At 45.4% G+C, this 27,981-nt stretch overlaps 3 protein-coding genes across 5 annotated transcripts in view; 2 read left to right on the plus strand and 1 right to left on the minus strand.

Annotated features, from left to right (window-relative positions):
• The window catches only part of P2RX4 (purinergic receptor P2X 4), a 28,220-nt gene extending 24,840 nt beyond the window's left edge, over positions 1-3,380 (plus strand). Inside the window, exon 11 of the transcript XR_004419692.1 lies at positions 3,299-3,380. The gene's annotated coding sequence lies outside the window, so the exon portion shown is untranslated. The remainder of the gene's footprint in view (positions 1-3,298) is intronic.
• Positions 1,927-14,655, minus strand: ANAPC5 (anaphase promoting complex subunit 5). Its single transcript, XM_033075945.1, has 17 exons — positions 14,407-14,655; positions 14,247-14,326; positions 13,510-13,619; positions 12,919-13,114; positions 11,889-11,955; positions 11,032-11,133; positions 9,788-9,978; positions 8,884-8,965; positions 8,152-8,241; positions 7,085-7,266; positions 6,461-6,596; positions 6,196-6,270; positions 5,272-5,393; positions 4,038-4,145; positions 3,372-3,519; positions 2,639-2,801; positions 1,927-2,287 (listed from the first exon to the last, which is right to left on the minus strand). Exons 1-17 carry the CDS (start codon positions 14,608-14,610, stop codon positions 2,073-2,075), a joined length of 2,271 nt encoding a protein of 756 aa, XP_032931836.1. The 5' UTR covers positions 14,611-14,655; the 3' UTR covers positions 1,927-2,072.
• Positions 14,656-14,777: 122 nt separating this feature from the next.
• On the plus strand, positions 14,778-27,944 carry RNF34 (ring finger protein 34). 3 transcript variants are annotated; one of them, XM_033076006.2, is made up of 7 exons: positions 14,778-14,986; positions 15,698-15,774; positions 22,351-22,569; positions 23,848-24,234; positions 24,557-24,610; positions 24,879-25,080; positions 26,165-27,944. In XM_033076006.2, the coding sequence occupies exons 2-7, from the start codon at positions 15,763-15,765 to the stop codon at positions 26,350-26,352; spliced, it is 1,062 nt and encodes a 353-aa protein (XP_032931897.1). In that variant the 5' UTR covers positions 14,778-14,986; positions 15,698-15,762; the 3' UTR covers positions 26,353-27,944. The 3 variants fall into 3 exon arrangements, with proteins under 3 accessions (XP_032931897.1, XP_032931898.1, XP_032931899.1); XM_033076007.2 differs by lacking the exons at positions 14,778-14,986; positions 15,698-15,774 and adding an exon at positions 19,444-19,478; XM_033076008.2 differs by lacking the exons at positions 14,778-14,986; positions 15,698-15,774 and adding an exon at positions 19,840-20,034.
• Positions 27,945-27,981: the final 37 nt, after the last annotated feature.

Here is a 27,981-nt window from a genome sequence, read left to right on the forward strand (position 1 = left end):
CGATTCCAGCCTCGGCTCGGCTGGGGGCAAACCGGGTTACCTGCGCCAGTTCCCCCGCACTGAGCGACTGCCCAAACCATCGCCTAAAGGGGCGGTTTGGAAAAGAGTTGTTTGGAAATGTCACAGAGGCCACCACCAAACAGTTCTTACACAACTTGCAGCTCTGTAGTGCTGTGACAGAGCTCACGGGCACGGCCTTTAACCCCCGACAAGCACAGCCCTTGCTTTGTCCAGTATTTGGGGTTTGTTTTTATTCACATCCAGCACCATTTCTGCACCAAGCTCACCGCTGGTTTTCTTTTCATGAAGCAACAGCTTCAGCCTTGAGCAGATGCAAATGCCACAGCTGGCCAAACCCTCTTCCTCATTTTGCTTCAAGGCGCCTTTGTGGGCACCACTTTTGACACTGTCAAGCTCCCCAGAGTAGAGCCAGGCCAGCTTTGTCGATAAACACTGTGTTTCTGACCAGAATCTTGGAAGCCACTCTAAAATTCAGATTTATACACTTACCGTGATGCAGTTGGTGCTCCAAACATTTTAAGGATTAAACTGCTCCGTGTTGGTTAAAACAGCAGGGACAGAATAAACCATCACCAGCGTTCCACAAAGCTGGGTTCCCCTTTACTGTTGGAAACCTCGTTTTAAAATCAAGGCTCTGATGATCTTCCAGCAGCCCCGATGCAGCACTAATTAATGGAATGTGTAAACTAACACCGGACTATCCTTGTCTCAGCCACACCTTAGTGCTTCTCTCTTCCTCCTTACCTGGCTGGGCTCCAGCAGAACCAGGTTTATGTCTGGTCTTGCTTTGTTGTTCCTGTCAATGCCACGGTTAAATCTACTGCTTCAAGCAGGGTATCTCCTGAGGTTTAATGATGCTCAGCTTTTATATATTCACCAGGTGACTGGCACCCACAAAAGGTTTACACTCACTGGAGTGCAATCCTGTCTGCCCTCAAATTCCACACTACAGCCAAAATTATATTTTCTTACATAATGAGAATCTCATTGTTAGCAGTCAATGCCAGCACATCACATACTCAGTTATAGAATGGTTTGGGTTAGAAGGGACCTCAAGGACCATCTCATGGGCAGGGACACCTTCCACTATCCCAGGCTGCTCCAAGCCCCATCCAACCTGGACACTTCCAGGGATGAGACAGCCACAGCTTCTCTGGGTACCCTGTGCCAGGGCCTCCCTCCCATCCTCACAGGAAGAATTTCTCCCCAGTGTCCCATCTAACCCTGCCCTCTGTCAGTGGGAAGCCATTCCCCCTTGTCCTGTGACTCCAGCCCTTGTCCAAAGTCCCTCTCCAGATTTTTTGGAGGCCCCTCCAGCTATTTCAGGAGTTGTGATCTCCATCTATTCACCCATCAAAGCAGAGCAGGTGAATGACACACAGTGCTGAGGGAGAGCACACACAATAAAACCATTTCAGCTGAGCTGGGGCTGTTGTTTCCCACTCTTCCCTCTCCTCATCCCCCCTCTGCACAAGGACACATGAAACAACAGTGCCAGGACTTTGCACTGTTACACCTCTCTGACTGAACCTTGTCTTTTCCCCTTCTGCCAGCACCATCTGTTTCTGCAGTGTAAACAGCAACTGCAGACAGGTTAAAAGCAAGGACATGTTTTAAATGAGACTCCCCCTTGCATACCACTTACAAAGAGAACAAAGGAGCCTTGCCTACATTTTCCACTATTTTTTGTACCCCTGTGTTCATAAAGCCTGCATTGATTCGGGAAATGTCACTACAAAGAACAGAACACTGTTTTTTCGTGACTGCACTACTCCCCTCAGCATGTTTATAGCACAGTCAAGAGGGTCTTTTCTCTTTTTTCCCCACTAATTTCTTAATTTCAAGTACAGACTAAAAGCAAAATGAGTGGAAAATGATGTTTATATTACAAACCACAAAAGTTTGTTCAAGAGCAGACCATGATTTATTGGCAGTTATTCTGAAACACGGATGACTAAATACAATAAAAAGATATTAGTAAAAAAAACAAAAAAACAAACCAACAAACAAAACCAAAACAGGAAAACAAACAAATCTCATCTTTAAATGCTTCACTTGAAGGCGTTGATTAAGGGCACACCGTGTGCTGGCAGCTCCTGGTGCAGCTGACGGAACAACATTGCACATTTGTTCCTTTCCTGGGTCTTGCCGAGGGTGTGGAACAGCCGGGCTTGGAAGTAGAGAACGTCTCTGAGCTGCTCTTTGCAGTCCACTTTGGCAAAATAAGTCTTGGCTTCATTTAGATTCAAGATAGCAGATTCCAAAGCTGTGGGAAAAAGGGGGACAGACATATTTAAGAAAATATCACAGTAACAACTCCAAGCAAGGCAGCTCAGATCTAAGGAGGCCAATTATAAATTCCTCAGCTTTTCAAAACCATTTGTGTCTTAGCAACATAGTCTCTCAGCTAGTTTCTATTATTCAGCCTTTGCTGCAAAATATGTGTGTGAAAGTATTCAGATAAACAATCTTCCATTATAAACATCTGTGGAACAACTAATTCCACATTCATTTTGTATCCAATAACCAGGTAACATATTCTGGGGTAGCAGGGCTCCACTCCAGACAATGATTTGCACTTCTGAGCAGTTTCAGAGAGAATTACCCTTCACACTACCTTCAATCTTCTTCTGTGGAGTGTAGGAAGCTGCAGAAGCCACCTGACATTTGGCCACCAAGAACATGGCACAGCCTTTGTCCAGGACAGCTCCGTGGGCCAAGACAGGTTCTATTGCCATGTGCAGGATATTCAGGGCTTGTTCAGGAATGCCAAGGATCAGCTGAAAGAGAAGTCATTGCTGGTCTCACACTGGAATCCACTGATATGAGCAGCTTCTTCAGGGAACACCAACACAAGCCATGTCTGTTTCAAATAACATGATGTAACACACACTTTTTTTTTTCAACTTTTTTTCCCACAACCTTCTTTTAAATCAAAACTTGTGAGTGGAAATGATTGGGAAAGGCTTCTCTACTCAGTCAGTGCTTACAGCCACATCTCTCAGAATAAACAATAGAACTGAACTCATTACCAGCATTATTTTTAATATACAAGCCAACCTGTGCTACTAGAAAGCCAAAATACCAGCATAAAAAATAACTGAAGACATTAAGACAGGGGAAATTTATGCTGCTTAATTATATACAATAACTACACATGTTAGTGATAAACATGAAACAAGTTTTATTAGCTTCCTCGAAAGCTTTTACATGCAGAGTTTGCTTCTTCAGAATCAATAATTGAATTCCAACAAGGTTGCATTCTTAAATCTCACAGGAGTAAAAACAGCATCCAGATCCCCAGAATAAACGTTGCCCTGCAGCCCTGTGAAAACACAAATCAGACCTACCTGGGAGAAAGCCAAGTTCAGCACAGTTTCAGAAGCCAAGTACTGCAGGCTGTATTCCCGAGCCAGAGCCAGGGCCTGGAGCAGCACCGGCAGCGCGATGGTGTGGCACGAGGATCTCCAGTACAGCTCTGCTATGGACAGCAGCACCCTGAGCAAACAGGGCCAGGCAGTTACAAACCTTTACTCTGCATGAAAAATGTCCACTTGTTTCCCAGGGAATTATTCCATCCACAGTGGTATTGGTTTTATTACGGATTATGCTGCTGCATATACAATAAATTGAAATTACATCCTTAAGAGGAGATGCCACAGACAGACAAAAGATTAAACAACACTGTAGCTCTCTCAAGATTTACACCAAGGTAAAACTACACACACACATTTCCATTTTCTATTTGTTTTAGATGCAGTCTTTCCTTCTTCCATGAGCCTTCATGGAACTTTAAGTTTACCACCTTTTAGTTTACATATTAAAAACAACTAGGTTTAAATGACACAATATTTTGAGGATTCCTCCATACTGTGATTAATAATTGAAATGACTGTAATCTCAGAATCACAGCAGGTAATCTGAAGACTGGTGAAGTCTGAACACAGACAAATTGAAATGGCTGATTCTAATCACTGCAAAGTGGTTTTAATACTCTGAAAATGAAACATTCTTACCTAATCACCATCTCGGTGTTCTTGATTTTCTGGCAGTGGATCAACAATTTCTGCAGAAGTTTGTGTGCCTCTGACATTTGATTTTGAGCTTTCAGTACAATGGCTTTTCTGTCGTGGTAGAAAGAAAACATCACTGTATTTTTGTATTTTGTACAGGATTCTGCTCTTCAGAACACAGCAAAACAGGTCTCTCTTGTGTGACCTGTGTTTCTTGTAACTGCAGACTGGCACCCTGACAAAGTGTACACATGCTGCACACACAGGCAGGAGGAAAAACAGATCTCCCTGGTGCCAACTGGACAGCTCCCAGGCAGAAAGGATCAAACTCATAAAACAGCTTTAGATAGAAACCAGGGATTGCCAAAACCAAAGGCCAAACAGGCAGCAGAAGTGGGAGGACATGCAAGCTAGAAAGCATAAGTAATTATCTGTGAGAAAAACAGGTATGAGGTAAAGCAGCTAAAATTGGCCTGAGCTAACAAGGATACAGAGCAACAAGAAAATGGAGAACAGGGAAGTCAGGACCAAATGCAGAGCAGCAGGGGATGGGTAAAAACACCCTGAACCAGACACTGAGCAGAATATTTAAAGATCAGGGAATTCATGATCAGTCCAATTCCAGAAGGACAAGCATCAGGTCCCACAGCTTGAACACTGCTCTTCCAGCTGACTGGCACTGGCTGCTTTTAGGTGTTTTGCCTCATTGCAAATCAACAAGAAATTCTTTGAACACTAACTGTTTTTCATACTCACCAAACACCAGCTTTTAACTGTAACTATTTTTAACATGTCATTCTCATTTAGAAACAAGACCCCATTAAGGTGAGTGAAAAAAAAATCACATTGTTCCATTTTGGAGATGTAGAAACCAAGCCACAGAGGAATTTGCTCAAGGCCTGAGCTCCCTCCTCAGCTATCTGACACAAAAATCTGCTTTGTGCTCAGGTTTGAGTATTGCAGATTTTGAAGATGTTACCACAACAGATTCACAGCTCTAGAATAACATCAACTTCAGCTGTTCCAGTTCTTAAAATGTCCAGAGAAAAAACTACAAATTATTATTGCAGGACATGCTCTAAGGCAGCAGCCCAATAGGTCAGACAACATGACCTTAACTAGTTCTGGAAAGGGAAAAATAAACAAGCACATGTGACTGCCAGTGATCATTTTGCTAAATTTTTCATTATCTTCATGGAACACACCTGCAAGTGCATGAAGAGCCACGATTTCTTACCTGTATACCCCTTCAATGCTATTCAGTGCTGTAATTCCTGCTACAAGAGAATCTGCTACATGGTATCTGCCATCGTTCATGGCTCGCTCAAACTGTATTTTCTGATCAAACAGCATCCAAAGCTAAACAAAGAACATCCAGAATTAAGTTTTAGAAGTTGTGCCTGCTCATTTTCTAATCCCAAATTAGAATTTACTTTTTATTTTCCCCTGGGGGTATTTATGTCTAGACACACTAACTCCACTCTCCAGTTATTGAATTTACTGAATTACTGTCCTCAACAGAAATGCTCAGGTCTGGATTAATGTTTCAATATCTAAGCTCACCTACTCGACTGCATTTTAAGTGAAAAGGTTCTTTTAAATCATTACTAATGATTTGAGACTTGTAGACAAGTAGACTTACTCTGTAGTGAAAAAAAGAAGGCTCCCACTATATTTAGTGGGATCTCAAACACTTCAATGTAAATACTGTCTTATAGACTCCTGTAGTAATGTTTCCCAGAGTCACACAAAAGTCAGGCTATTAGCCTATTATCTCAGTTATTTCTGGATTGTAATATATCAAAATAACCAGCACTAATTAAACAGAACTTTGAAGCTTCAAATCAATACAGAGCATTTAATTGCTCTATGTGCCCGTGAAGCAGATGTATATTTCTCTGTTAATGAAATTTCTACTTGGACAGCTTCATCTTAGGAGGCTGTGATGAGGGAAATGTCTCACCAGTCTGAAAACAACACAGGCAGCTTTTCCATGCTTTTGTAAGAAAGTTGATGCTGTAGAGCTTCCCATGAGGATGAGCCAAGGGAATTGAGAAAATGTATAGCCCAAGGCACCCAGAGGAACATTCAGGAGCAGTGGGATTCAGATCCTACTCTAGAACAGTTACATAACTTACAGGCTGAATGCTAAGTACTCCACCTGTGCATGCTGACTGTTGGGAGGGAATCTCTCCTTTAGGTGTTTCAGTATTTCAGAAGCAGCTGCAAAGTACCCCTGGAACAGAAGGACACTGATTAATGCTCCAGGACAGGCCCTGCTCCCCTCCCTTTGTCTCTGCACAGTCTCTGCCCCCAGAGCAAGCTTTAAAGGCAGAAAAAACCACAAGTCAAGTCTTGCACCCTCTGTCAGTAACACCCACAGTCCTCTCAGCAAATGGAATTTTATGCAGTAGCCCTAAGCTCACCTGCTCGGCGTGCAGCTCTGCCAGGTGACACAGCACCACGGCGAAGGACTCGGTGTTGTTCTGCTGAACGCCCACGTTCACAGCCTCCAGACTGTTCATGCTCAGCAAGGTCTGGGCTTGTTGAAGTGCCATGGTGCTTATGCAAGAAAAACATAACTTTTAGTTTTCAAGCAGCAAACAACAACTCTTTTTAATCTATGGTTTTGTTGTGACAATAGTCCACATTGTCTGGTTAAGCCAAGGGCCTGGGGAGAAGGAAAACTTGTAACAACTGAACAACTAAAAACTAAACTGCTGTCCAAGGCCTCTGGACTGTGCAGGCACAGCAAGTACTACAGACTGAAAGCTGCATGCAGCCAAAGCACAGAGATGCTGAAGGTGGGGGCACAGGAACAATTTATGGTCTTTTTGCCACTACTAAATGGAAACTCTATCTCTTCTTCAGTATGAGTTCTAAAGGAACACAAGAGAATGGAATAATTGCACTCAGCCTGTACTGAATCACAGTCTGATTGCTTTATTTTAGTGCACTGGAGAGACACAGTCACTTGTTACACCTATATAAATGCATTATGTTCTAACAAGTGCAGCAGCTAATCCAGGAGTTCCAAACCAAACAAATACCTGCGGCCGTATAATCTCCAAATGGCTGTTTTTTGTGCTATGCTGATGTCAATGAGCTCTGACAGGCTGTGCTTCCAATGCAACAGATCAGAATCTTTTAAGGCATCCATTAGTTTGTTGGCAGCCTTTCCTGCAAAAGCTCTTTGCTGAACCAAGGACTGTATTCCCAAAGAAGCAAGATACTGGGAAGAAGGAAAAAAAACATAGCTACAGTGTTGGAAGACAACAGAGTACCCCAGGCTTGCAAATTACACTGCAGCAGAGTTCTAAACTACTGAAAAAGAATCCCAAAAAGACAGCACATACAAAGGAACACTGCTCCAGGCATTTCTTTAAATACTCACTTATGCACACCCACACATATGTGAATGTCATTTTGTTGGATATGAAAGGTAATTTCCACTCCCCCACACAGAAATCTTATGGAGGAGGACAGGACCAGTACCTGGATTTCTCCAGAACTGCTGTGAAAACACAGCCTTTGCTTTTCTTCCCTTCCCCACAAAGAGGCCATGTCTGCTGCTATCTCCCAACAGCAGCAGTTTAGTCTCTTAATAAAGGAATAACAGATTTGGGGAAGACAGAACTAAACATTAACAGACAACAGATCTACCAGGGCATGAACCACCAAAGTGGAGGGCTGCCCTGCAAGATTTTACAGAGCTGTATAAGTAAACATGTGTTCAAAGCTCTACCAGAGGCATCAGCACTGAGCTTCAGGGAAGGTGGAGGCCTAAGAACCTCCCCTGAGCATCAGATTGTAACAAAATGGTGCCTGGGCCAGTAGCCACAGAGATTTTCTGCCTGAAAATCAAACAAGTTAGAAGGAAAACCAGTAAGCCTTGCAATAATGCTCTAGCATTAAAGCAACTTAACTCTGGCTTGTTAATATGAAGAATAAAAGTCACAGAAACAGCTAGATTTTGGATGTTAAAGCATGTTTGTTTAAATCCAGTCACATATTTTGAACAGACAAGCTGCAAAACCCCAAACTCTGATCACACACACGCCCATCACCACATGGGTTTGTCCCAGAATAAAGGTAAGGACTGATGAAATGGACTCACTGGCAATCCAAAATGTAAGGATTTGTTCACAGAGTGCTCCAGCAGAACACAGCTGTCAAATATCTTCTGCTCCAGGATGTACAACCAACTCTAGCAAGGAAAAAGATCAAAATCTCATTGCAAATAACTGGTGGCTGTAGCACTTTTAACTTGGCTTGCTGGTACAGAATGCACAAAAACTCACTGGAAATACAAACACTTGAGCATTGATTCCAAGGAAACTTCTACTAAATGCTGCACAGCAAAACATATCAGAAGTACAGCTAGGCTGGGATGTTGGTGTGGCACCAGCCAGTGTTGGAGGTTCAGTGATGCACAAAAAATAGTGAACTGTGGAATGCAGCACCTCAGGAGTTTGACATCATTGATGTCAATTCATTATAATGTTAATTACAGGGAAAAAAACAGAAATCCAAGTCCTTCTCTTCCACTTTGCTTGCTCTAAAGGTGGCTGGTTACTCTGAGAATTCAACACACAGGAAGAAGGAAGCTTCTGAAATACTTCTTTTTACAACATCTAAGACTCTACTTACTACTGAGATCTCTGGGATAACAATTCCTGCTTAAGAAATTAACCCTGAGCTGCAACAAAACATCCTGGCCCTGTGTGCCAGGAGAGATGTCACCCCACTGCTGGGCAGTCAAATTCCCTGGGGGAGATGCTGCTGTGAGAAGTTCAGCAACAGTTCAGTGAGCAGAAGGACTCGAGCCCCATCTGAACAGAGCTCTTACCAGGCAGTGCTGCAGGCAGACGTGGTCATTGGACTCCTGGGCAATCCTGATGGCTTCCTGAAGTGCCAGTTCAGCCTGCTGGCTATCAGAGACAGAGGGAGAACAATCAGTATTCCTACAGGGCTTAAGATACAGCATCCTGATCCAGAGGAATATTGATCTGAATTATGCATAGTGCACTCAGATCTCTGATTTAACAGCCTGTGTTTTCCTCCCAGCACTCAGCAGTGCATTCTGGATTTCAGGACAGTAAGTCTAACAGCATCTGCAAACCAAAATGCAGCTGTAAAGCTCTAACCCCTACATGGGCTTTTAAACCCTGTACAGGCCATGGTGCCAAGTTACTGTTTGAACAGGGGCAACACTGAGAATCTGCTTGTGTAGAAACTGTTGCTCCCAACTTTGTAGTGTCCTTCCCCTCTCCAGTCCTTCATGCCTTCAGGCAGCAATCAATAAATGCAAACCATAAATGAAGATGGGTAGGCCAGCTTTATCAACAAAATAAATCCCACTCATATGGCATTTTAAATTTTAAAAGCTTGGATGGCTTTTTATGTTTAATTATTCTTTTGCCAGATCGTCAGCTCTATGTGGACTTGCAGAAAACCAACCACACTTTGTTGAAAATATGGATGAAAATAGGCATTCATGCCCACTGACCCTTCTGAGGTCATGGAAATGCAATTGAACACTTAAAATACCAGGACACAGACAAATGTCAACTCCTAGATTGCTCAGTTATTATGGAAACCAAATAAACACCAAAACAAAAACGAACCCAAACAAATCAAGATCGCAAGAGGATCCCAACCCAACGGCAGCTGCTGTCAAGTGAGAGAAAGCCCCAGAAGGGATTTCAAGGAGGAAGGGGAGGTCTCTGAGATGCCCCAGGTGAATTCCTTACTAGTGGCCGAAGCGGCAGTGCAGGGCCGCCAGGTTGAGCGCGGCGTAGCGCAGGCTCCGCCCGTAGCCCTCGTCCCCGTTGCTTTTGCTCTCTGCCCCCGTGAGGATCAGCCGGTCGAAGTAATGCAGGAGGCTGTGTGTGGAACTGAAGACATCTTGAACTCTGAGGTTGTTTAAGTAGCTTAAATAATGCTGGAAATGGAAACAAAATCAGCTTTAATTGTACAGATACTAAACCTGAGGTTTTGTTTATTTTTGTCCAAAACATGTAACTATGAAATACTTTTCAGAAGTTGCAATACTGGCACTACCTGGGCAGAATTTCTGGATCAAACTGGGTAATTTCATGGACAATATTGGCTGTCTATCCTAACAGGATCTGCCAAATGTGAAGATGACAAGATCTGGCTGTAGGAACGATCACAGAGAGTCTGAGATCTCTACAGAGGTGGAATCTCTGTATTTATGTGTGAAGTGAGAGTGGGAATGGAGGCACAACTCCCACAGTGTCTGTCTAAGAAACATCAGCACTGCTTCCAAATGCTGTGCAGATAAAAAGGAGATGCTAAAATTATGTATTTTCATTTTGGCATTGAGACCTGGGCAGGATAATCCTTTATGCTGTGAAGTCCAGCCAGGGACTATGGCAGCCCCTTCAAGGATGCCCTTCCAAACAGCAGCAAGGAAAATCCTGCCTGCTCAGCCCAGGGCTGCTGGGAGGAAGAGGCAGAAAGCAAGGCAGGAAAGAGTTGAACTTATGGAAGCAGCTGTTGAGGGACAAAGCAAAAGTTCAAACCACAGGCCTGGAAATGCCCCTCAGCATGAGTTGTCTGTGGCTTTCAGTATAAATTGCTTTTAAGGATCAGAAGCAAAGTGAACAACAACCAGCAAAATTAACAGATATTGCACTTAATGATTTTTAAACAACAGGAGCAGGAGGCCTGAAATTCCTTAGGAAAATGTGGCTAAAAGAAGTAAGTTTCAGATTTAGCTGAACAAGAATGCACTCAGTCCCACCAGAATTAGGAGGCTTATATGTGTGCACAAAGGGGAAGTACTTTGCTTCATTAAGGTTTCTGTGGCTTCAGGAGTTTTAGTCTGAATTACTAAACGTTTACATGCAACTTGCTCACACTTTTATCATCTACTTATATTTCAATGGAGAATAAATTACTCCCAAATAATCCTATCCTAGAGATAAGAAATCCTTTTACAACCATTCTGGATGAAGAAAAATATACTTACTGCTTCAGCAAAGTCTGGATTAAATTTTAACAAGTTGTTCAATTCCTTTTGTAAAGATGCTGGAGCAAGAGCCTTTGTCTCATCATTCTTTAGTAAAGAAGCCTGGAATAAAATTTGAACAGTACAAGTAAGATATGTAACTCCATCAGGAGGGTTATAAAAATATATTGTGGTACAGGATTGTCATGTTGTTATCTGCTTGGAAAGGACATTAAAGAAGGTTTTGTAGCAGCTCTATTATGACAGTGGCAGTTTGATTCTATACTATATTATAGTGTTCACTTTGCAGAGATCAGAAAGACAAAGTCAAATAAAACCTTATTCAAAGGACTTTTAAAGGCACTTAAAGAATTCTGGTAAAGTTTCTCTCTGAAGAACTATTGCCACACATTGCTCACTGGAATTACATGTATCTTCTCATGCAAAAAAAAAAAAAAACAACAAAACCTCAGGAAAACAAATTGACAAATCTACAGCTTGCTTTGGCAAGCAGTTCAATTAATAAAAAATTACAAAAATGTAGTTACTAAAATTAGCATTACTGACTATTGACTTGCTGACATTTGTGTCCATGTGTATTTCTGTTCCCTTTTTTTATTTACCAGCTGGAATAACCAACAAAACTGCACATTTCACAGAAATGTGAGGCAATCAGAGCAGAAGGACCTTCTGAGAACCAAGTATCAGCATATGGTGACATGTCTGGATAAAACACTCATAGCCCCAAGTGCTCATACTGAGCAACAACATGTGAGATACCAGACCAGAGAAAACATCACAGCTGACACTGTGGATAAAATTCAAGGTGAAATTCATGTTATGGAACATTTCCTCCACTTTAATGAGAATTAACATACCTGCTGAGAAAGAAAATACTCTGCTTGTTTCTGGGAAAGAGGCCCACTGCAAGCTATCTCTTCTTCCCTGGTAAGAAACGGGCAAGGAAAGAGAACACATTTCATCAGACACCCCACACTTTTGCTTTATAAAGTTCTCTGAGGTATTACAGCTCAAAGCATGAAGGAACACTGAGAAAACTTAATAAAGAAGAAAATTTACTCCATCAAAGTCAGCAATCCAAATGATTTCCCACAGTTTGGCTTCAAGCTGCAGAAACTGTAGTTGAGAGCAACGTTACCCTAAATGCACCCTCAAAAAACCTAAAGGAAAACAGCAGAGAGGAGATTTAGGGCTGACATATTCAAATGGCTCTGTTCTGTTTTTTCTGTCTTCTGAAGACAGCCCCAAGGAGATGAACTGGTACTCTGGCCACATCCATCACAGCTGGAAACAGCTGTTCTGCAAGACATGCACTCTGGAAAGCCAGCAAGTCCAGCACACAGCCAGACCCCAAAAACTGCTGTGTGACTCATGATGCAGCAACTCCTGCACAAGTTTATACAAATACACTCTGCAAAGCACATTTTAAATATATGGACACATCAAATACTTCCAGGATTATTCTTACAATGGAGAAAACTCTCAGTATCTGCTTCTCCTTTTTGAGGTAAATAGACACGAGTTCTTTTATGGAGAGGGGTGAAAAGCAAAACAAAACCGTTCAACTTCTCCTTATTGAGCAATCTTTCCTTGCTGGAAGCAGAAGTGACCTCCCCAACAGTTTTAGCATGTGACAACCACAGGGAGTTACTCAGCAGTGGGAAATTGTGGGCAGCAGCAGCCTTTGGGCTGTGCTTGCCAAAGTGAGGATGGGGCAGTGCCACCTTCCCCAGGCACTGACAAATGCTACCACACGGTGGCACCAAGGAAACGAGCGGCCACAAACCTCAGCCCGGCTGCAAGACACTTTAAAAAAAAAAAAAAAAAAAAAAAAAAAAAGATTAATTTTCTTAAAAGGTAGGAAAGGCTTTAACACGAATTTATCACCTTAAAGGTCCATCAAGTTCTTCTTTCTCCATTTTCCCATCCAGCTCCTCTGGATTTGTCAGCTCCATCTCATTCTCGTCGGCTCCATCTTTTTTCTCATCTTTTTGGAAGTACTGCTGGAGTGCTGTGTAAAGTTTATAGACCTGGCTGAAGGAAAGTTTGTTGTATGCCAGGATCATGTGGCGCAGGAACAGACCTGGAGAGGGAAAGGCCTGCTGTGAGCAGGGGCTGGCAGGTGACACTGAAATCACAGCCAGCAGCTTCAACAACACCATTTATTCCTCATTAAACAGAAATGAATGAGAAACGGAATAGAAATTAGTGAGTCCCATCTCAATGATACAACTCAGTGTTGTAGAGTGTATCTGGTCTTAATTTAGCAGCAAATCTCACTAAAGATAAGTGATAAATTATTTAAAACATTAACAACCTCACAATATGCAAAACTATTGCTCAATATACAACATCCCAGCAAGAGAAAATGACATTCTGCAATTTTACACCTCCTCAGAAAACCAGAGCTGTGTCTGAGGGAATCACATCAGTGACAGACATCACATCAAAAACAGCTCATGGGTAACAATTATTTACCTACTACACTTGTTTTATGAACTTCTGGCTCTGTCCCTGAGAATGAATCTGAAAGGTCATCAAAAAATTGTTCCATGTCTTTCAGTTCTCCTTCTGCCATAAGCTTTAACCTAAACAGGGGAAGAAAATGACATTTTTTGGGTATTAATATAGACAACAGGGGGAGAAATTTACATTTTTCAGGGTATTAATACAGACATCAAATAAAATATTGCCCTGCTTCCTGCATAAATAAGCAAACACAAACAAGTGATAACTAATTTCTTGGACCCAGGAGGTTTTGATGCTGAGATAAATAAGATCATATTAAATATTGGTAAACCAAATAATAATTTGGTTTGGGCTTTTTTTTTTTTTTTCTTTAATAGGTCTTTATTAAAAGAGAATAATTAGATAGATGAGATGGTTATTCTTAAAACAATTAAGAACTATTTCTTTAGGTTTTATTTTTTAAATTTAAAATTCTTGACTGATTACATTTTTGGAACTGCTGCTGTTTAGTGAGTTATCTGATATGACAACAGATTTTCTGTCCCACAGAAACTTTAAATCTGATGACTTCGATGTCGGTGCCTTTCAGAAACTTAGTTATGACACGAAATCTGCCGAAGTAGAGCTTTGGCCCAAATGTGTGCTTTTAAAACCTGACATTTCCACATTTCAGAGCTCAGAGCGGACACGAACAGCGCAGAGGATTCGGTGGCGCTTCCCCCGCCCCGCCCGCACGGACCCCGCACCTGATGTGGACGGAGCCGGCCAGCTGCGGGCAGCACTCCTCGATGGCCTTGCGCAGCCGCGACAGCGCCATATCCGGACCCTGCGGAGGACAGCGACATGTCGCGACAGGCCACGACACAACGGGGCCACCCTTCCCCCCGCTCTAGGCCGGGCTCCGACCTGCAGCAGCGGCAGCAGCAGCCGGTTGAGCCGCCGCCGCTCCAGCAGGCCGAGCTGCGGGCCGGCGCGGCCCAGCTCGCTGAGCAGCACCAGCAGGGCCATCTTGTGCGGGGTGACCCAGTCGCGGACGCCGAACACGTTCGCGTGCACGACGCCGTTCGTGAGCATCGGGTTGAAGTAAAGGCTGTCGTGCACGCTCGCCATGGCGGCGCCGTCCTCCCGTCACCCGGGAAACCGCGCGCGCCGCCCCGCCGGCCAATCACCGCCCCCGCCGCCGGCGCGCGCACCGCGCCGCGACCAATCAGAGGAGGGGATGTGCGGCGCCACCGCGGGGCCGCCGGAACGGGACGGGCGCGAGAGAGACGTTCCGGGCAGAGAAGGGTCCCCCCGTGAAGGGGCTGCTCCCCCGAACTGCCCCGCATCGCAGCCAGGCCGCGGCTGGGGACAGCGATGGACAGGCCGGGGACAGCGAGGGGATGGGCTGCGATTGGGCCCCTGCAGCCCTGAGGAGTTATCTGCTAGATAAAGGAACAGACATTTCCCCTCAGTGCTGGCACCGCTGAGGTACCGCAGTTCTGGGGTCAGTTCTGGGCCCCTCACGTCAGGCAAGACCTTGAGGGGCTGGAGCGTGTCCAGGGACGGGAATGGAGCTGGGAAGGCCCTGGAGAATTCCTGAGGGAGCTGGGAAAGGGGCTCAGCCTGGAGAAAAGGAGGCTCAGGGCCTTTCTGGCTTTGCCCAGCTCCCTGACAGGAGGGGACAGGCGGGGTTCGGGCTCTGGGAAAGGGAACAGGGACAGGAGGAGAGGGAGCGGCCTCAGGCTGGGCCGGGGAGGACATGGCTGGACATGAAGTAAAATTTCTTCACTGAAAGAGCGGTAAAGCATTGGAAGGGGCTGACCAGGGAGGTGATGGAGTCATCATGCCTGGAAGTGTCCAAAAATCAAGTAGACATGGCACTTTGAATAGGCTTTGGTGATTGATCACAGGTTGGAATTGGTCTTGGAAGTCTTTTCCAACTTTAATGATCCTGTGATTAATGGAGATGGCCACGTTTGTACCAGGTGAGGTGCAGGTGACCTTGGTGACGTTATTTATTTTGGGAGCTCTCTAAACAGACACAGAGTCTGGTTTAAAAAGATGTTTATTCTGCACAGGCTACAAGGTGGAGTTTTCTGCTAGTCAAACACCCCAAGGGGTAAAAAGTTACATCTTTTATACAGTAAAATTTAGATGAACTCACCTATCTAATACATTTTCTCTGTGTTCTGACACAAGCATTTCCGTGTTACAGAGAACACCACAGAGTGATTTCACTCCCCCCTGGATTTCCTGCGAGTTAATTGTGATGCCATAAAGATGTTTCCATATGTAAGTTTTTATTTTCTCGATAACTTGTTAAAGTACTTCATTAAGGCATCATATTCCCAAAGAAAATACTCCAATTATTATAATAGTTCTAATTTTTGTAAGTGAGAGCAAAACAAAACTCAATGTTATTATACATCTGCATGTCCCCGGGGATTTCCGTTGCGCTGCTCCTGATTCATGCCTGGGGGTGGTGAGAGGAGGAGGAGGAGGCAAATCAAGCGGGGAGTAATTTTCTAGGATACATTTACATTTAAGAAACTTAACATTGTAGCTTGCTGCTGCTGCTGGTGTAATTAATGATCGTTTCCTCGCCCTCAATGAACTCATTGAGCTGTGTCTGAATACAGAACGCAGGAAGTAACAGCAGCTATTATGTTATAAAGGTCAATGTGCTGACATTTCCTGAAAATAAAGCCCGATGGCCTGGGTGGAAACACGGAACTGGTGGCGTGGCAGGGCAGGGAGGGGAGGGGGATGAGATAAAGGCCCGGCTGCAGCCGGCCTGTGCAAGGACTGGGAGGGAAAAGGAAATGACAAACATCTGTTTCTGATGTTTCTGTGCAACGCTCTGAAACCAAAGTGTGAACTCTGCTGAAATTCCTTCAGTGCGTGGTGCACAGAGAACATTTAGAATACACTTTAAAAGTATATTTAAATCAGCTCTCACGCCTGAAAACCAGCAGGGAGAGATGACTTTGATTGTATTACACCCAAGATTAGGTAACACAGTTGAACAAGTCATCTTTTATCTTACCTAGAATAGGCTGTGCCCAGCAGCGAGGCCAGAGCGGGCACCAGGATGATCTGAGGGATGGAGCACTTCTGTGAGGAAAGGCTGAGAGAATTGGGGTTCTTCAGCCTGGAAAAAAGAAATTTTGGGGTGATCTATTTGTGGCCTTCCAGTCCTTGAAGGGGCTGACAAGAAAGAGAGAGACTGTTTATAAGAGCCTGGAGTGACAGGACACAGGGAATGGCTTCCCACTGGCAGAGGGCAGAGGGTTAGATGGGATTTTGGGAAGAAATTCCTCCCTGTGAAGGTGGGGAGGCCCTGGTACAGAGAAACTGTGGCTGCTCCTGGATCCCTGGAACTGTCCAAGGCCAGGTTGGACATTGGGGCTTGGAATAATCTGGAATAGAGGAAGGTGTCCCTGCCATGGCAGAGGGTTGGAAATAAATGATTTTTAGGATTCCTTCCAAACCAAACCATTCTGATTCTGTGATTCCCTGACTCTTCCCACAGCCATTAATATCCAACCTGAAATCCCCAGATACAGCCCAGTGATTAAATTTGTCTTTTTAAACTCCACTATTAAATTTTGCAGATTGTTAAATTAAAACCAAATTAATATTCCTGGGAAGAATCACTTCCCTACCTCTGTCTCTGGTGCTGTGCAAAACCTTGGGGGATTACAGAGCTGCAGTGATTTGTTGTCACTTGTTATTTGGTGGCAGAAGGAAATGGGACATCTCACAGTAATAGATTTAAATCTTTTAATGCTGCTTTGGCACAATCCAGGAGGCTCAGTGAGGGCAAGTCTTTTATTAATAGAACCTCTTGAAATGCTCCTTTTCACCCACGGAGTAGCTGGCACAGTTAAAGCTCCTCGTTTAAAACCCCCGGCGTGGTTACAGTCTGGGCACACTAATGCAGTAAAAGTCATCTCAAATCACATGTTAAGGACATGATTCATCCAGATCTGCCCAAATTAAGGCAGGAGTGGCAAGTGCAGCTGCCAGCACTGTCACCAGATCTCAGCTCTGTCAGGCCCACGTTACTCCCTAAAACATCTGTGTTTGGGAGGATTTCTTGTTAGCTAATCCTCAGCAGAGATAAAGGGAAAATGTTGGGGTTTGCTTGGTTTGGGACAGCTTTTTGGGGACTTCTCATCTTTTAATTTAATATTATTTAAAAAAATGTGTGTAACTTGGTACTTCAAGGGTGACTGAATTGGCAGAGTTTAGATGACATAGAACTTCTTAAAAAACAAACTGTACTGATATTTTTAAGGTGTCTTAAAGCAATCCCTTGCATGAGAAATGTGAGGAATGTGCCATTGCAAGCTCAAAAATTGTATTCACAAGGATTTTCTATTTTTTCTGTCTCTTTGACTAAAATGGCAAGCTATTATTGGGGAAAATGACGTTTTTTATTGTCGTGTACAAGTTCAGAACATATCTTAAGCTTGCCAAGGAGCACAAGCATTTCTGAAGAAGGGTGACCTGATTTTGAGTTAAAATATGGTGTCAATGCAAATCCAGAAGTTGGGCTGTGTGCAGTATCTGCTCTCACTCCTGAAGCTGCCAGGACTGTGCCATTCACGTGGCAATTACACACAATTTTATTTTTATTTTTTACCCACTTCTTGTACCTCATTTGCTTCAAAAATAGATCCTTCCTGCAGAAATTATTAGATTGCAGCCAACCCTTTGTAGGGGTAAATTTGATTTGTGCTCCATGTTTATTTTCAGCCACTTTTGTCTGTTCCTCTTTTTGGCAAAGGCCTTCCTGGTTCTTGGCCCTGTGTGCTCTTACATAAAGCTTTCCTGAAGCCTTGGTCAGGTTTGTACTGCTGGGCTTTCTTTAATGTAATCTTCTGGTTAAAAGCTTTCAGTTCTTGCAACCTACAATTATTGTTTTATGTATATATCCCACTCACAGCCTAGAGAAAATAATAATGGCATCTAGGAGCTCGCTGGAAGTGGATTTTTAAATAATAATATTTTCTCAAGTTTAATGGTTCTCACCAAAGAGCTTGGTAGAATAAAACTGAAAGAGGGAGGATTTGGGTTAGGTGTTAGGGGGAAATACTTTCTCAGAAGGTGAGGAGTCCCTGCACAGGGTGCCCAGAGCAGCTGTGGCTGCCCCTGGATCCCTGGAAGTGCCCAAGGCCAGGCTGGTTGGGACTTGGAACAACCTGGGACAGTGGAAGGTGTCCCTGCCATGGCAGGGATGGCACTGGATGGGCTCCACAGAGGGAGAATCCATCACCTCCCGGGCAGTTCCAATCCCTCCATGGAAAGAGACTCTTCCTCATGTTGAGGTGAAACTTCTTGTGTTTTAGTTTATGGCCATTCCTCTTCATCCTGTCACTGGGCACCACCAAAAACACTCTGGCACCAACCTCCTGGCATCCCTTGGAGATCTTTGTATGGATTGCTGAGATCCCCTCTCAGCCTCCTCTTCTGCAGACAGCTCCCACAGTCTCTCCTCGTAAGAGAGATGCTCCAGAGCCTTCTCTGTGTCCGTGCCTTCCGCTGGACTCTGCAGGAGCTGCTTCCCTCCTGTCCCGAGGGGCTGCACACAGCACTCCCCATGTGCCAGGGCTGAGGGGAGGGGCAGCATCGCCTCGGAGCCAGCACCGGTGCCGCTATCAGTGTCCGCATGGGTGCCACTGTCAGTGACTGCATGGGTGCCACCATCGGTCACCCACCGGTGCCACCCTCGGTGCCACCCTCGGTGTCCCCCGCGTGCCCGACCCCGCTCGGGGCATTTCCGCGCCCCCTCGGCCCCGCCGTGTCCTCTGCTCCCATTGGTCGCTCCCTCTCGCCGTCGGGACTCAGCAGCCAATGGGAGCTCGGCGCGGTGTCCCGGCAGCCAATGGCGCGCGGCGCTGCGGCAGGGCCCGCCCTCCGAGCCGCGGCCCGGCGGGGTCGGCGCGGGGCGGGGGCGACGCGGCGCTGGAGCGGCGGGAGCGGCCATGAAGGTGAGGGGGGAAACCGTGCAGGCGAGGGGTTCAGCCAGCCGGGAAAACGCTTCTCCCTCGCCGAGGAAGGAAGGGAGGAGGAGGAGGGAGCGAACCTGGAGGGTAACGGGGCCGGGAGCCCGGCGGGATGTCCGGGCCGGGCCGCCCCTCCCGGCTCGCCTCAGGCCGCGGCCGCCGTCCCGCCCGGCTCTGAGGGCGCCGGGGCCGGCAGCGCCGCTGAGGGGCCCGCGCTGAGTCAGCGCCGGGCCTGTGAGGGGCGCTCCGGGGGGCCGAGCCGCGGTCGCTCCCCTGAGGCGCCCGGGGCTGCTGTGCCGTCCCGGAAAAGCGCTGCGTGCTCCGAGGTTGGGTGTAAAGAGGAAGTTTCTGTTAAAGTGATTGAAAAGAAATCCCTCCCGCCGCTGTCCTATCGTTCTGCGGCTTTGGGAGCACACCCAGCTTGCATAGGTGTGTCAGGAGCAGCAGGTGAAATCCTCGTCGGGTAACTGAACACTCTTAGAGATAAAAACAGCAGCGGAGGAGTTGGAACGCAGGGTTTTGCTCCTAGGATGCACGTAAGGTATGGAGAGGGAAGATACCGATGGCAGCTTGTCCATGGAAGTGGAGATTGATGGTTTTGGTGCAGAAATTGGAAATGTTTTGATTAATTCTCAAGGGAGGGTTTATTTTGTTTTAGCTAATTTATATGTTGTGTTGGTGCTTTTCAGCAATTTCTTTTACAGAGCAATGTGGAGAGTCTAGACACTGTAATTCAATTATCAATTAATGACGTGAGGGCACAGAAGGAGTCCAGAGGTGACGTAGGTGAAGGGGAAACTGGGTACCTGTGGCCCTACCTTTCACCTTAAGTGAGTGGTTGGCCGCAAGATAAAGAGATTTTCTCCTGTGCGTCTGAAATGACTAACAAAAAGTTCCTAAAAATATATGTTTGGTGTTGACAGTGATGCCTGAACAGTTGTTACAGGCTCTGGAATAAAATAAGTCTAAGAAGCAGGTGTTGCACGCTCAGGCCAGGGTTGTGCTATCAAATGTCTCGTGTCCTGTTAGTCATTGTGTGTCCTGCTGCTGCTGGACAGGCCGTAGTTGTGGAAAAAAGGAAGTTGAATTTTGACAGATCTTTTTGGTTCATTATTTTATTTTTCTGTTATTTATATGTGCCTGCTTTGAAATATTTTAGATACATACTCGGTTTTGAAGGTGATGAATGAGAGGAATGGTTGTGTTACAACTTTCCCTGAAGATGAGAGAGGAGGTATTTTTCAGAAGTTCCAAGTTTTAAAACTCAGAGCTCTGCTGGACTGCCATTGGTTTTCAGGATGTATTTCTGGCAAGTTAATTCCTCTTGCCTAATAAACCAGGATAATTATGTTTTGTCCAGGGAAAATTAATATTAATGTATTTCCACAGTGCTTATAGTGGAGAAGTATAAAACAAGCTTTAGTTTGAGGCTGGAGTGAGCTGTGAGAGCTCCCTGGAGGTCAGGGAAGGGCTGCTGGAGTTCATCCCCCTGGAGGAAGCTGAGGAATCATCCCCAGGGCACGGAGGGTTCTTGTTTCACCAGCATGAATTCTGCTGTTGAAATGCCCATAATGATGGGAGGATTTAATTAGAATGTATACTCGGTGTTGTAACTGAAGATCTTGTTCTTACCTTTGTGCTCTGTGGTTTGAAAGGAGACGTTCTGGCCTAGCCTCTGTCATTGTGGCGTAAAGTTCCCACAAATGTGAGAGGATTGTGTTCAGTTCAGGGCAGATGTGCAGCTTCATCTAGAAATGAGTGTAGTTACTGCAGGAATTAAAGCACCACATTACAGAGCTGAAGTGCATGTTCTGGTTGGTTGGGGTTTTACAGCAAGAATTAAAAGTCTCAAAAGCAATTACTTTCTGTCTTGGTGCTTTGGGGAAAAAAAAAAAGAAAAGATGCTGCCCTAGAATGAAAAAGAGAATGGCTGTTAAAGAAAAAAATTATGAAAAAATAATTGTGTTTAAAGGAAGTTGTGCCCCTCTGCTTCCTTTCTGAATCTGTTTGCCCCTTGTGTTTTTTCTGGCAGGTCTCAGGGAGCCGCCTGACAGTGATTAAACTTGTGACCTGCCCAACGTGGAGTCCAAATTCCACCTTTTAGTAGAATATGAGCTTTTGATAAAGAATCCAGTGCTAAAGGCTTCCAGGGATAAAAAGTAGCACTTTGTTTATGTGTTCAGAATTTCCAGTGTTTTAAGATTGTGCAACTCAAAACTGAGATACAATCAATAGAAAATCAGTTTATTTAGATTTATTTTGACTTTTGTTAGACATTTTGTAAGACAACAAAACGAGGAGGTTCAGGGAGATCTTGAAAAATGTTTTTTTCTCAGTGAAACCAGACTGTAATTATCTTCTAACAAAGGTTGGTTTCAAGTTTGAAAACCAGGAATGTTATTTGAGAGAGAGTTTTGTTGTGATTCATGCAAGAGCTGGATGAGTTGTGGAGCAGCTCTGCAGGGACAGTTCTGCATTAGTCAGAAGTTGCTGTTTCTGCTGTCACCGTTCTGGGCTTTGCCCCTCACTACAATGGGCTGTCAGTCTCTCCTTCCTTGCTCTGCTCTTGCATCACTCAAATCCCTGACTCTTTGTGTGGGGAATTCTCTAGATGAGGAGTTGTGAGTGTGAGCTCCCTGTGCCTGCCTTGGTTCCCTGGAGGGAAATCTCTCCCCCTGGGGATTTCAGCTGGGAGTGGAGCTGCTCTGTCACAGCGTGCTGGGATCCTGGAGCTCAGGAGCTGGCACCCCACCCTCCTGGGATGGTGGCAGATGGAGTGAAGGGGCTCCTCAGCACAAGTCACATCTGATGTGGGATTTCAGAGACTGAATTTCTGTTTGCTCTGTGATGTTTTCAGGCGGGAGCTACTTCCATGTGGGCTTCCTGCTGCGGGTTGCTGAATGAAGTCATGGGGACGGGAGCAGTGCGTGGCCAGCAGGCTGCCTTTGGGGGAGGGGCTGGTCCCTTCAGGTTCACACCAAGCACGGGATTCTCAGCATATCCAGCTCCTGCTGCAGCCAGCACCAACATCGTCTGCAAAGCCTGTGGACTCTCCTTCTCAGTTTTCAGGAAAAAAGTGAGTGTATTTCCTATTGCGCTGCATTTTTACCCCTCTGAACTCATCTGGGGCTTACGGGGAGATGAGTGTGTATTTCTCAGAAACCTGAGGCAGATCTAAGGAGGGAGGAAGTGCCTCTTTCTGAGGTCACAGGAAATTACTGTCAGGATTAGAAGTCACTAAGTCTGATGGTCATTACTCAGTGACACGTTGGATCTGGGCTGGCCTGAAAATGGACTCTGATTTGTAAGGTGCATGTGTTAGCTTCAGAATCTTAAACAGTAAAGCACATCTGGTTTGGAAGATGGCACCAAATAGTGGCTGAGTACTGGAGTGAACAAACTGGGTGATGGAAGAGTTAAAAACTCACCATTAGGTATTAGAGCTTCTTTCTGGAAGTTCTTATGCAGTTCTGGTTGTTTGCTGACCAACTCTAGTTCTGCTCAATGCTGTTGGGCTCCAACAACCTCTTCCTTCTTTGGGAGGCAGCTTGGTGGGTAAATGCAGATAAATAAAGCTGATATTTATATTAGTTTATTATTTCTCTATACCACAACTGTCCAGGATTTTGTCCCTCAGTGATCTAATCCTCTGCAGCTCTTTCAGATAATCATGAAACCTCTTCCCTCAGTTTTTGTGTTGTTTTCCCCCCGTGTGTCCTGTTCACATGGCAAGGCTTTGGTGAATAAAGTGTTGTGTAGGGACATGTCTGAAGCCAATACTAATTTCCTCTAATCCTGAAAACCTTGAGTTTGGGTTTGTTCACAGCAGCTGGAATGCTGACAGTCTTGTCTATTCCAGATTTTGTGTATTTTGAGTCCTTTGAACAAAGCTCTCTTGAGCAGTGACATCTGGGCTGTTGGGAGTATTTCCCTCCCATGTGATTCATCACATGCAAGGCTTACTTTGAGTTCTTGGAATCAGTTGAGGAAGCAGTAGGTTCTCTAAAGTTTGAAAGGAGCAGTGACAGTATATTCAGAAGTATTTTAACAGACCATAGCATTGGTTTTAGTTTCATTTGTTGTCTAAACTACAACTTGAGTACTTGATTCATAACATTTTTCACTGAAACCTCAGATCAGCTTCAGTAGTGCCAAAAGGTGAGAGACTCCCTTGGAACACTTGCATAACTGACAGGGCAGTTTTCTGTATTTAAATCTTAAAAATTATGTCTGTCACAGCTGACAGAGCTGTGGAAGAGCCAATAGTAAATTCTGCAGCCTGGAGAAGGAGGGAACAGGGCCTGGATTTGTTTCCTGTGACCCAGAGCTGAATGGTTCCCTCCTTTCCCCTCAGCACGTGTGCTGTGACTGCAAGAAGGATTTTTGCTCAGTTTGTTCCGTCTTACAAGAGAACCTGCGAAGATGTTCCACCTGTCACTTGCTGCAAGAAACGGCCTTCCAGCGCCCTCAGCTAATGAGATTGAAAGTGAAGGATCTGCGTCAGTACCTGATCCTCAGGAACATCCCCACGGACACCTGCAGGGAGAAGGAAGACCTGGTGGACCTGGTGCTGTGCCACCATGGCCTGGGCTCGGAGCAGGACATGGACGCTGGCAGCTTGCGCTCGTCGCGCTCCCAGAGCTCGGGCTTTTTCACCCATCCCTTCTCCACGTCTGTGCCTGTGCCAAACCCAGAACCTGGCAGCAGGAGGGGAAGCACAGGGAGTGGAACACCTTCACGGGTACAGTGATTAACATCTTTCATGCAATGGCATTGCTTTATTTTATTTTATTTTTAATAGTTATGTATCAAAATAAACCACCAAGTGATGCAGTTTGGAGGGGCAGGAAGAATGCCTTTTGTACCCTGCACCTGAAAGCTGGAGATAATTAACAAAGATTGCTAATTTGTGTCAGAAGTGACTTAAACCTGGAATGATTAGTAGCAATTGGAACTTCAAAATGTCATTTCATTGTCACCTGTGATCACCTTGGTAGGAAGGAAAATGTTTTATAAGGGAGTAACATGGGTTTTTATCCTGATGGGTTTCATTTTGTACACAGGGACAAACGGAAACATCTATAAATAATGAAGAAGAAGAAAGTGCAGAAGAGCAGGTGAGATATGAACTATCCAAAGAATAGATTTTTGGCATGTGACACCATAAAGTGTTTTAGATCTCTGCCAACATTTGGCCTCATGTGTGACACCATAAAGTGTTTTAGATCTCTGGTTCTTCCAGAGTTTGCTGTGTCTAGCAATGAATGTCTGCACACACTGCCTTCAAAAAGAATTAAACTTTAGCCAAGTTGAGCTTCATGGGCTCCAGCTCTGGGGCTCTGAAGTAACCAGAGCAGTTAAAACCACACCACTGCTGTGTTTCAGACACCGGGACTGACCAGGAAGAGAGCCAGGGCCTCCCTGTCCGATATCTCCAGCCTGGAAGACATCGAAGGGTTGAGTGTTCGGCAGCTGAAGGAAATCCTCGCCTGCAATTTTGTCAACTACTCAGGATGCTGTGAAAAATGGGAACTTGTGGAAAAAGTGAGCAGACTATACAGAGAGAATGAGGAGAACCACAAGACACGTAGGTTTATTCTTTATTTCTGCTTTCTTAAGACTACTGAGGTTTCTGATTTCCAGTTTCTGGTTTGGTTCTGCCAGCGGAAGAACCTTGGTATCTGAACTTGGTGTGCTCTGCTGGAGCACCTGAAAAATGTGTTTTAACAATCTGGGTGCCTCTAGAGTAGCTGAATGTAGCTGTGGTGATGAAACAAAGTTTTCCAGGACTGTGCTGGTTTTTTGAGACTTTCTTCCAAAGCTTGGAGAGCTCAGCTTTCATGGTGAAGGTAAAATTGCACAACCGAGAACTGGTTCCTCAGAGAAGTGAAACTTGGCACCTCCATGTGCTTTGCTGGGTTTCACAGGGCATTAGCCAGAGCAGTGCTGCAGCCATGCAGATCAGGGCACTTCAGCTCTGTTACTGCAGAATTAAAATCTACAGTGAAAACAGTCCAAGTGCTTTGGTCTCAGTTCACATTTTTGTGATAAATCTTGTGGTTCAGGAGCTGCAGCTCAGTGGCTGCTGTTCTACCCTCTGCTCCACACAGCAGTTGGAGTCTTTCACTTGTGTAATTTGTTCTCAGACCAATTCCTGCTCACACAAAACTTGAGAAAAAAACTTTAAACTTAAGATTTATTTTTTTCCACCATGATCTGATGGAATGTTCAGTTATTGATGAGGATGGTGAGTATTTGCAAGGAAACTTGACAGGTTCTGTTCACTTCTGCCACCTTTATGGCCTACTTAAGGCTTCCCCTTCTTAGTCTGCTTTATTATTATTGTGTTTAATCTTCTGAGGAAAGTGTTCTGCCAAACACTGAGCTCTGAGATGGAAAACCAACATGCTCTGAATTTTAATCCAGCATGTTATTTCACAGTCATTACATTCTGAATAGAAAATAGTTTCTTGAGTTTAAGGAATGAAGCCAAATATTGGATGTTCACTCAAGGGACTCTCTAGTTCTTGTTTCTTTGCTTATTTTTTGGAGGAAAAATTTGTAGCTGGGGGTTAAAAAAGTTCATGTGAGGCAATGGAGTCTGCCTAGGCTGGAGCTACCTTGGCTCTGCAGGGCCCAGAGCCGTGACCTCCCTCTCTGTTGGTTTGCAGAGGGGGAGAGGATGCAGCTGAACGAGGACGACGACAGCCTGTGCCGGATCTGCATGGACGCCGTGATCGACTGCGTGCTGCTGGAGTGCGGCCACATGGTCACCTGCACCAAGTGCGGCAAGAGGATGAGCGAGTGCCCCATCTGCCGCCAGTACGTGGTACGGGCTGTGCACGTGTTCAAATCCTAACCCAGGGGGGATTCCTGGCCCCAGCACTCCTGTGGGCAGGACAGCTCGCCCTGGGGCACACGGCAGCGTTGGTGTGTTGGTTAAACTCACTCGGCCTTTTCAACATCAAGATGTAGAAGGTGGTGAAAGGTTTTTCAAGCAGTTCCTGCAGGGCTGGGCAGGCCCAGGCCCTGCCCCACTGACCTTACAGCCCCACAGATTGTTGGAGTCAAACTGTTTACAGCAGTTCTTGCTCTCTTCTGAAGAATCTCACCTGTCCTTGCGCATTCAGCACTTGGCAAGTGGTCAGCAAACACCTCTGCTTGAGCCTGTTAGCCTGTGGTGTTCTCTAGTGCATTAGAAGCAATGGATATATCAGTCGATTATTCAGCTTTTCCCTATGGATAGAATGTATCTGTTCCAGCAGCCCGGCTGGTGCTGGTGTCAGACACAGTTTAGGAAGCACTGCCATGAACTGTTCCTGCACAGAAGCCCTTAAGCAGTCTTGCTTTATGCTGATTGCTCCCTCTGAATGTCTGTCATGACACGTGTGCTGTCTTGGCTGTTCTCTGTCAGTGTACAAAACACTCCATCACTTTGCAGGGCTCAGGGCCTACACCAGGCTCTGCCTGGTGGGCTCCAAAAGCAGTTACTGAGTGATATTTAGTTTAGGAATAAACTATTTTTTTAAGAAGGGGTACTGTAGGTACCTTAATCTGCTCATGCCTGTTGTAACTATTAATCTGTGATGATTGATTGTACTCCATGTGCCGACAGCCTGATGTTACTGTGAATCCTGAGCAGGGGCACCACCTCCTTGCTGCTAAGGTGGAATGTACAGCATTTACTAACCTTAACTGGGGAGGGGGAAGCAGGAGCAGGGACAGGCTTTGTTTAAAGTCTCCTGTTCACAGACTTTGGTCACCCAAAGACAAGTCACCCAAACCAGCTGCCCAGGGGCTGCTGAGGGCTCTGGATTGCTGCCAGCTCTTGGACCAAGGGCAGGTTCTGTGCCCTGAGCTGGGGTTCAGGTCCTCTCAGAGCAGGAAGGGTAAGGTCCTGCCCTGGAGATGTCTGTGAGCAGTGACCTGAGGAAGGGAGCAGCAAGAGGAGCTCAGGCTGGGGCTGAGAACAGGAGCCCTGTGCCCAAGAACAGCCACGACTGGGACTGCTGAAGTTCACTGTAAAAAAGAGGTGAGGAAGGACCATGTGTGTCCAGTTATTCTTTAAGCAGAGTTGATTAAAGGTGCAGTGTCTCCTTTGATTCCCCCTGTGGCAGCAAAGTTCCAGAGCCAAGGCTCTGCTTGGCTGAGGGTGGAGCACCTGAGACCCAGACCTGTGCTGCACTGGCACCTGCTCTTACCTTCATGAAGGGTTGGAAGAGAAAGCAGCTCCTCCTCACACCAAACACAACTCCAAGCTCTACTGAGTATTTTTCAGAAGGGAGCAAACCTCTCAATGGCTTTATTTTTTAGAAGTAACTTTTTAATGGTACTTAATTCCTGGAGTCTGTCCAGAGGGGAGGCTAATGAAGACAGACGTGCCCTCGGTGTTATTTCCATGCTGCTCATTAGCCACTCGAGCTTAATAAAGATCGGTGATGGGCTCTCTCAGCCTCTGTCTCTTCTCTTACCCAGCCCTGGCAGTGCT

The sequence above is a fragment of the Catharus ustulatus genome, chromosome 18 (genome assembly GCF_009819885.2).
Source record: "Catharus ustulatus isolate bCatUst1 chromosome 18, bCatUst1.pri.v2, whole genome shotgun sequence".
NCBI classification, from domain to species: Eukaryota; Metazoa; Chordata; class Aves; order Passeriformes; family Turdidae; genus Catharus; species Catharus ustulatus.

What these genes read in the sequence shown, in the direction of transcription:
- ANAPC5 (XM_033075945.1), bottom strand. Translation starts at nt 14,610, where the DNA reads ATGGCGAGCGTGCACGACAGCCTTTACTTCAACCCGATGCTCACGAAC. An exon ending in AGTATTTTCTTTCTCAGCAG is followed by an intron (nt 11,134 to 11,888) that starts GTATGTTAATTC and finishes ATTTTATTCCAG; the next exon opens with GCTTCTTTACTAAAGAATGA. An exon ending in CAGAGCTGCACGCCGAGCAG is followed by an intron (nt 6,271 to 6,460) that starts GTGAGCTTAGGG and finishes CTTCTGTTCCAG; the next exon opens with GGGTACTTTGCAGCTGCTTC.
- RNF34 (XM_033076006.2), top strand. An exon ending in GGAGTGGAACACCTTCACGG is followed by an intron (nt 24,235 to 24,556) that starts GTACAGTGATTA and finishes TTTTGTACACAG; the next exon opens with GGACAAACGGAAACATCTAT. An exon ending in AAGAAAGTGCAGAAGAGCAG is followed by an intron (nt 24,611 to 24,878) that starts GTGAGATATGAA and finishes GCTGTGTTTCAG; the next exon opens with ACACCGGGACTGACCAGGAA.